At 52.3% G+C, this 8,556-nt stretch overlaps 2 protein-coding genes across 4 annotated transcripts; one reads left to right on the top strand and one right to left on the bottom strand.

The window, feature by feature from the left end:
• Window positions 1-414: 414 nt before the first annotated feature.
• Window positions 415-6,334, bottom strand: AP4B1 (adaptor related protein complex 4 subunit beta 1). 2 transcript variants are annotated; one of them, XM_071768213.1, is made up of 10 exons: window positions 6,134-6,334; window positions 5,820-6,044; window positions 5,606-5,736; window positions 5,264-5,411; window positions 4,507-5,003; window positions 4,037-4,120; window positions 3,305-3,408; window positions 2,909-3,116; window positions 2,320-2,604; window positions 415-2,075 (listed from the first exon to the last, which is right to left on the bottom strand). In XM_071768213.1, the coding sequence occupies exons 1-10, from the start codon at window positions 6,244-6,246 to the stop codon at window positions 1,648-1,650; spliced, it is 2,223 nt and encodes a 740-aa protein (XP_071624314.1). In that variant the 5' UTR covers window positions 6,247-6,334; the 3' UTR covers window positions 415-1,647. The 2 variants fall into 2 exon arrangements, with proteins under 2 accessions (XP_071624314.1, XP_071624315.1); XM_071768214.1 differs by lacking the exon at window positions 6,134-6,334 and having other exon boundaries at window positions 5,610-5,736; window positions 5,820-6,038.
• A 67-nt stretch (window positions 6,335-6,401) lies between these two features.
• Window positions 6,402-8,212, top strand: DCLRE1B (DNA cross-link repair 1B). Of its 2 annotated transcripts, XM_071768216.1 has the most exons (4): window positions 6,402-6,676; window positions 6,755-6,902; window positions 6,969-7,148; window positions 7,249-8,212. In XM_071768216.1, the coding sequence occupies exons 1-4, from the start codon at window positions 6,488-6,490 to the stop codon at window positions 8,094-8,096; spliced, it is 1,365 nt and encodes a 454-aa protein (XP_071624317.1). In that variant the 5' UTR covers window positions 6,402-6,487; the 3' UTR covers window positions 8,097-8,212. The 2 variants fall into 2 exon arrangements, with proteins under 2 accessions (XP_071624317.1, XP_071624316.1); XM_071768215.1 differs by having other exon boundaries at window positions 6,755-7,148.
• The last annotated feature ends 344 nt before the right edge of the window (window positions 8,213-8,556 follow it).

Raw genomic sequence — 8,556 nt, 5'->3', positions numbered from 1 at the left:
TCCAAGTCCCATCCCAGACAAAGACTGGACTTGGTCTAGCCACAGAAGAGTAAATGAGTATCAACTATTTTTTTTTTTTTCTGAAAACTGCATAATGCCAGTGCTCCATAAGGACACAAATACAACACATGCATAAAGATGCTGGAAACTGTAAATAGGAGCCCTGCTACAGCTGACTTCTCATCTACCTTTAAATTCACCTGTAGCTAGTGGAGCTGTTACAGTACTGTGGCATAAGACTAATAAATTGTTGCACAATTTTTCCTTAGAGCCTTGCTTCAGGGACACCTAAGAAAAGCCCCATCTGATACAGAGGCAGGAGCTGGACTTGTTCTCTCCATATCCACACTAGTCACAGAATGACTCCATCCCATGGACTTCAGAGTTGAATGAACAAGTATGCCAGAAAACAGCCAGGAATTATTTACATTTTATTAGCAAAATCACCAATAAAATCTAAAGCCAGTTGTTTACCTGTGTTTCAGTGAAGTCCATAGAAGGCACAGTGCAATTTAAAAGTACAATACAGTCATTAAAGGAATTTTAAAACTACAGGAAATCTTACAGAACTGGGTTAACAAAGCCACTCCTTGGAGTGCCCTAAAGGCCTCTTGCAGAACCTGTATACCTGAACCTCAAGCCAAGGAATCTTCTTCAGGGTTTTGCCACTGTGTAAAACATGGCTGTGACAAGGACACTCTTCATGACACTGTGCAAAGTCCAACCCTTTGTAACTTTCAACAGAGCAGATGGAGTGCTGTTGACACACTCTTCAAAAAACATGTCCCGAGACTGGCCAGAGTATAACTTTAAAAACTGAAAATTTAGTCACATAGCACTGCACCATGTCCTGCACTGTCCTGTGAGGACAGGATGACATTACTGCACACAAGTACTACACAGGGAACAAACCTTTACATACCCAGTCTACCTACAAAGTAACAAATGGTAAAAAACAGTATCAGCAAAATGTTAATATACCTCCTAAGTTAATTATCTAAACAGCAATTCCTCCATTGTGGATGTAAGAACCAAGGACACTGGCCATGGGCCACAGGCTACAGAGCTGCACAAACACATCACAATTCAGAGGGCAATTCATCGTTACAGTAACACATCTCAACTAGAAAATATACTTCTTTCTGTTGAAAAAGAAACATACTGTTTCTAACGAGCCAAATTACCCAGCCCACCCATCTCTGACACAGCACTCCAGATTCCTAGTATCTGAACTGTTTTTTGAATTATTTAGAATTCTCATGAAAAGAACCGTCCAAAACACATCCTGAATTTTGATCATTTCTGGTACCCTCAGACACATTAGTGGCTTGTGACAATCACCATAGGCACCACCACTTCTGTGACTCACACCAGAAGCAGTGGGCTCACAAATGCTTTACTTTGTCCCTTCCCCAGCCCAGAAGCAGGAAAGACCACCCAACCTGCCCCATCCACCAGCTGCAGCAGTCCCATACCTGCCAGCTGCAGCTATCTCCACACCACACAGGTTTGCTTAAACCCAGGAAAGGGCTGCTAACACCCCTGCATCTTAAAATCACAAAATCAGCATCACATATGGCAAACGAAGCCAAAGAAATAAACTTTTCCCATGCCCAGAGCAAGCATCTTCTTGGAAGCAGGGAACAATCAGGACTCCAGCCCAGCAACTGCCCCTATGACTGTCCTCAACACTGAAATAAAGGTTTGCAGAGCCTCAGGTTTTGCCTCGCTCTGCTTCACTGAAACCTGCATCTCTGAACTGGCCAACTCCAACAAGAGCTCTGTCAGGAAGAGGCAACCTGTGTCATCCTGAGCACTGAGATAAGCTTTCCATGGCTGGACACCAGCTTTACTCATAGCAATAGTCTGGATGTGGACGACATGTAGAGCTGTCTGTATGGTATCTGGATCAACAGTCCCACACCAGGGCAGAGAGAGATGGCAGCTCATGTCCAAGCTCAGCCAGGTCTTCTCAAACTGTTCTGCAGCCAGGTAAACATCGGGAATTAAGGTCAGGCTGCCCGTATCAGGATGAACCTTGAGGACTTCTGTATTTCCTTCAGGTATCAGTGACTCTAAAATAAAACCACAAACATGTGAGATGCAGTATGTAAGGTGCTGCTCCCAGATTCACCAGCAACATCTTATGGAGCCATCAGATGAAGGGCTGAAACCACAGTGCCTTCTGCAGCCACCAGACACAATATAGAACACTAGGACAGCATTCTCAGAGCACTGTGATTTTCTTCCAAAGAACCCACATGAGAACATCTACTGACAAGAGGAAAACAGATCCCCAGTGAAGGTGAGGCAGGTTACCTGTGTCTCTGCTGCTCAAGTCAGTGCAAGGAGAACAAGCGTAAAAGGGCTCTGCTGGCTGGTGAGCAGTGACAAGTGCCCAGCGTTCTTTGCCATAAACTGGAGCAAGAGTGTTAAACTCTGAAGCCCATGTGTTCACAGGATGTTCAGTTTGGTCTTCCAGGAGCCCCAGAGTGGGGTCAGACTTGGGGCTACACAGGACCCGTTTCACTTCCTCCACACCAGACTGCAGAAGGCGATAGTAGAACAACCCACGGTCTCGTACTGCCATATCCATCTCCTCCTCTGGAATGAGAGGAGACATGATTTAGAGAGAATTCTGTCATCCAGATTTCCCCAAAGTAGTAACCCTTAGTTACAGAAAAGAGATTCCCAGGGATACAGTGTAAGCCTGTTACACTCATCAACCAGACAGCTTGGGGACAAGGAGGATCCCAAGGCATAAAGCCACCTCACTTTGCCATCCTGCATCGTCCCCTCACAGCCAAGGATGCTGCCACGTGGTATCCGTGCACTGGGAACACAGCCAAAAGAGGTCTCAAAGAGCCTGTACTACAGCTTCAGTAAAGGAGAATGCAGGGAAACCCACCTATGCAGTAATAGAGCAGCCTCCCCAGCATATCCTGACACTCAGCAGGACGAGACAGGAAGAGTCGCACCAGTGCTGTCAGCAGCTCCATCTTCACTGCTGGGAACATCTCCGATTTCACGTTCTCCACAAAGTCCTCTAAAACATAGGGGGCATTTGGTACTTTTTCACCATGTGTGCCCAGGAGCCAGATCAGTGCTTGCTTGCCCTGAAGGAACCACAGGAAAAAAAAAACAAACAACATAGGTGCTGCCTACCAGAGAGTGCTGACATGAAATAAACAGAGGCAAGAAAACGTCTTTTCCAATCTTTGCCCACTAGTTGTGAGCCAAAGGAAAGCCAGTCACTGTCCACCCAACCTCCACAGCTGCCAGCCCAGGCACAAAGCCACCTTACCTCACTGTCCTGGATGGCATCCTCACAGCCAGGCAGTGCCCAACACACTGCTTCTGTGCATTGGGGGCACAGCCAAACCAGGTCCCGAAAAGCCTGCACTACAGCTGCAAGGAAACAAAATGCTCAGCATTCCCCAAGATTCATAAAATCAAAGAAAAAAAAACAAACAAAAAAAAACCACTCAAGATTTTGCAAGTCTTGGCTATAGAGGTCAGTGCCCTGCTTGCAACTATGATCCAAGATACCATTCTTCAGTCCTGTGACACTGCAGCTGTCAGAGCAAAATCACACCAAGTCTAAAATAAAGCACTGAAACTTCAGATTGTTCCTCTGGCTGCGAGAAAGCAATTTCTCTTCTGGACATTTCCCAGCCTTTACAAAGACAGTGACTCATGATGCTTCAGACACACAAGGCCAGAATGACAAATTAAAACTAACACCAGTTCAAAATGAGTCTCATGCAGTCTAGGTCAACATATTAAAGGCTCTGCTGCCCACTCAGAGAAACACCAGCAGCTTCTAAGACCTAATCCAACAGCTGAGTGCAAGTGTGTGTTTTCCAGAACTAAAAGAAAGATCATTTAAAAAAGAGAGGTCAGAAACAGCAATGATATGAAGTTAGACATGGGGCAGCAGAAGCCAAAAAGAGAAGCCTGGCAACAACTGATTCAGATTGTTACTATATGAGGAACAGAAATCCAAAACAATCTGAAAAAACCTGCAGATGATTACCTGAAGTGATGTGTTCCTGCTGCAGCCCCAGAAGCTCTGTCAGAATCCCCACACACTGCTCAGTGTATGTTCTAGCAATATTTCCTGTAGAGACGTCAAAGGACGTAACAACCTTTGGTCAGAGTGAAATAGGAACCATGAGCCCAACTATTCATCACAAACTCACTTTTCAGAAACTGTTTCTCTTTTCCTGATTATGATTTCTGAAAGTGTAGCCAAACCAGCTGGTTCCCCTCTCCAGGGGTACACATTCCTTTCTCTGAAGCCATGCCTCAGGAGTCTGAAGTTTTTCTCACAGAAATGCCTTTTAGCATCTGTGGCTTTCTCCTTAAAAATACTGTAGAAACTCACCTATTTTAAAGCTTACAAAAACAAAACTAAAATCACCTTAACTCTGTCTCCGTCAGAACCAAGCAACAAGCAGGAGGTTTCAGGCTGCAGCTGCTCTTGAGGCAAGATACAGCTCTTACCTATGGCAAAGATTGCCCTTTGGGCAAGCTCTACTGACACATCAGTGCAATAGCCCTTCAGCTCCTCCAGCACTTGCTGCACGTTCTCATCATTCACCAGCTCACACAACACCTCCATCTTCTGGCATTTGATGTAGTGAGGTTCTGAATAAGAACAGAAGAACTTCTTGTAGTGGCTGCTAAAGTGTCCAGGGAGGCTCCCGAGGATCTGACGCACGTGGCACAGCGCAGTGAAGCAGAGCTCTCTGCTCTCTGAGGTACAGGCAGACAGCAGTGGTCCCTTCACTCTCACCAAAACATCTGCCTGCACATGGGGGTACTCCCTGGCCAGCACCAGGAAGAGCTTGGTGGCTGCCATCACAACACTGGGGCTGCTGCTTTTCAGGTAGCTGTCCAGGAGATTGAGTATGTCAAAGAGCTCCTCCTCACTGCGGGGTTTGTAGCGCAGGAGGAAGGCAAGCACCTCGCTCTGCCCCCACTGATCCAGATCAGCCATCCTGCCAGAAGAACAAACACAGTCTGCAGAAGTCAAGAAGCAAAGATCTGCACTGCACATGCAGTTGTATCTCCAGAGAATTGACCAGTTTAAGCATAGACTTAATTCAGTATCAGACATGTGCACGGTTGCTGCTGCTCTAAGACAGACAGAAACACTGGCAACACCTCTGTTACCAGATCATGCAGGAATACCTGCTCTGTGAGCATACACAATGCAAGAACAAGAATGAGGCTCCCAGCATTGTCAGAGAAAACAAACCTGTTGAGGAGGTGATGGGCAATAGGTTTGTTGATGACAACCCCTCCCTCCTTCTTCAAGATCTCTTCTAAGGCCCTCAGACAATTCACGACTACAATAGGATCCTGGTCACGAAGCAGACTGTACAGCTCGTTCACCAACGCACCGTCTGGAAAGAAACAGGTCCTTGTGTCAAATACTCTTGATACGCTAAAATTTAACCACTGTGTATAAGGCTGTATCATGAAGGAAAGACACGGCTTGAACGGGGAGACAGCCACCAGGGGAGAGGAGCCCTGGGGACGGGCAGAGGCAGAGAGGGAACCATGGAGGGGGCAGTCCGGGGTCAGCCCCCCAGCTCACCCACTTCGCAGTCCCCCTGCAGCTTCACCATCTTGGCACATCCCAGCACGGCCGCTCTCCGCACGTAGGAGGCTTTGTCCCGCAGGCCGCTGAGGAGAGGTTCCTGCAGGTACTCCTGGATGCCGGGCATCCTGCGGGCACGGGCGACCGTCAGCGGGACCGGGACCACCCCGGCGGCACGGCCCCCGCCCCCCTGGAGCCCGCCCCGTCCCACCTGAGGCCGCACATGCTGCGGAGGGCGAGCCCACGCACGGCGGGGCTGGGGTGGGCGCAGTCCTTGCGCAGGGAGTTGACAGCGAGCAGCGCCAGCTGGGGCTGCCTCGGGGCCTGCGCCCGCACGTACAGCGAGACCAACTTCTTCTGCACCACATCGGCCGCTGCGCCGGCCTTCACCATCTCCGGGAACAGCCCCGACACGTCCGCGCCCTGCGCCATGTGCCTGCGGCGGAGACACGGCTCGGATCCGTTCCATTGGGTTCGGTCCGGCCCGGCCCCGCTACCCCCCCCCCAGGCCCCCCGCCCGTTTACCGGATGACTCGCAGCACGGCGGCGCGGTACCGCAGCCGGTCCGCCTGCACGTGCGGGTTGGCCAGAGCGCGGCGGAGCTCCCGCACCGCCTCCTCGCCGCCCAGGTACGGCATGACCCCAATCCCGGCCCCGGCTCAGGCGCGGCCCAGAACGGTACCGAACTCCGAACCCCGCCCCCCGGCCCCGCAGCGGCTCGGCCCCGCCCCGCGGTGCGCGCCCCGCCCCTCGCGCTGCTCTTGCGTCACGGCGTTCGCCAGATTTGGCGGGAAGTGGCGGGGCGGTGTGGTCCCTGCCTCACCTCCGCCCCCCCAGCTCCTCATCTCCCCGCTCCTCCCTCCCGCTGTTCCCGGCGCCATGAGCGGGACCGTAATCCCCGGTACGCCCATCGCCGTGGACTGCTGGAGCGTGCGGCGGGCCAACGGCGCCCGCCTCTTCTTCCTGTCGCACCTGCACTCGGACCACACGGCGGGGCTGACCAGCACCTGGTGCCGCCCGCTCTACTGCTCGCCGCTCACCGCCCGCCTGCTGCCCCGCCACCTCCAGGTACGTGTGCCCGGCACGGCCTCCCCTCGCTCTCCGGCCCGGCCCGGCCCGGCCTTCCCTCACTGCCCGGCCTCGCAGGTGCCATCGCACTGGATCCGGCCGCTGGAGGTGGGTCAGAGCCACGTGCTGGGCGAGGAGGTGACGGTGACGCTGCTGGACTCCAACCACTGCCCTGGCTCCGTCATGTTCCTCTTCGAGGGTGCCTTTGGCACCATCTTGTACACAGGTACGGGGCAGAACCCCCGAGGTCCCCCCGCCCCCTGCCCCACCCTGACCCCTCGTCTCCTGGCAGGGGACTTTCGCTACACCAGCGCCATGCAGGGCGAGCCGGCGCTGCGGGGACGCCACATCGACCGCCTCTACTTGGACAACACGCACTGCCACCCGCACCGCGCCCTGCCCTCGCGGCACCGCGCCACCTGCCAGGCCGCCCGCGTCATCCGCGCACACCCGCAGCACCACGTTGTCATTGGTGAGTGCCCTCTGCGCCGCGGTGCCCTCGCCTTCCCCTCCGCTCCCCTCGGCAGGGCGTCCTGCCCCTTCCTGGTGCACCGCTGGCACTCTCCTGGCAGGTGTGTACAGCCTGGGGAAGGAGACGCTGCTGGTGGACCTGGCGCTGGAGTTCAGGACCTGGGTGGTGGTGAGTCCCTGGCGCCTGGAGCAGATGAAGCTGCTGGAGCTGCCTGACGTGTTCACCACCGAGGAGGGGGCCGGGTGGATCCGTGCTGTGGACGTTGGCGAGATCCGCAGCGATACCCTCGTCAGCTGGAACGCTCTGCACCCCACCATTGCCATCCTCCCTACCGGCAGGCCTGTGAGGGTCACCCACCCCAACATCCACCCCATTCCCTACTCGGATCACTCATCGTTTTCAGAACTCTGCGAGTTTGTGAAGTGGCTGAAACCTTGCTCAGTCATTCCAATCCTGAAGAGTAAAGTGTGCCAAGCTTACTTTGAGCAATACTTAAGTTCTGCTTCCCAGACACTTCCTGACCTCAAAATCCCCAAGTTTGTGCAAAAGTCTGTGGAGAAGCCAAGCCAAAAGAAGGAGCGGGAACCCCCACGTCTCTTGAAGAAAGCTGCTCAGCGTTCAGTGCCCCAAGGAGTGGTTTATGAGTCCCCAGAGAAATATACTGAGAAATCTGGAGGGCTCACAGGTGTTCAGGTTGCTCAACAGAACTCCTGCAAGTCAGGTTTCTGCACTTGGCATCACACAGGCAAGGATGAGATGAGTGGAGAACAGCGAGGAGCCCCAGGAGGAGGTAGTGCTGCCAGCCAGGCCCCTGTGCATGATGAACACTTTCCAACTGGACTTGCAGAGCAGTACCTACTCACTCCTTTAAATGTGCTAAAGCAGTTTTCCCCACAGGCATTTGACAAGCTGGTAGAAGATTTCTTTAGAAGGGGAGAAGCGTCCTGAAAAATTGTGTGTGATGCTTCCCAGTGCAATTGACAGTGATTCTGGAGGTCTTGCTGCTGCATCCCACCCTGCTCCAGGTCTTCAGAAGAGAGGACCTCAGCTGTGGGGCTCTACTTTCTTTACCTCTTATTAGAGGACAGGGAGGAAATTGGAACTATTTGTTTCCCATTTATTTATTTTTTATATGTGGGGTCTTCACACCACACCCAGTCAGTGTTGTCCCTTGGTGTGTTTGTTTTGTAGCCATTTTTTGTAGTGACTTATCTATTCCTTGTGACAAAAGATACTGCTGGAATGCTTCAATCTGCAGAGGCCGTGAGCTGCCTGCAGCTGAAGTAAATAATGGGGTTGGAATGTGATGAAAAGAGTGAGAAGGGGGAATCTGAGAGCTGCAAGGATTCTTCCTTCTATGTCTGTAGAGCCTCATTGACAAGGAGCAGCTCATTATGAGAAGCTTTAC

This window comes from Heliangelus exortis, chromosome 25 (genome assembly GCF_036169615.1).
Source record: "Heliangelus exortis chromosome 25, bHelExo1.hap1, whole genome shotgun sequence".
Taxonomy (NCBI): Eukaryota; Metazoa; Chordata; class Aves; order Apodiformes; family Trochilidae; genus Heliangelus; species Heliangelus exortis.
Note: the sequence above shows the minus strand (reverse complement) of the source record. Positions and strands in the feature narration are given on the sequence as shown.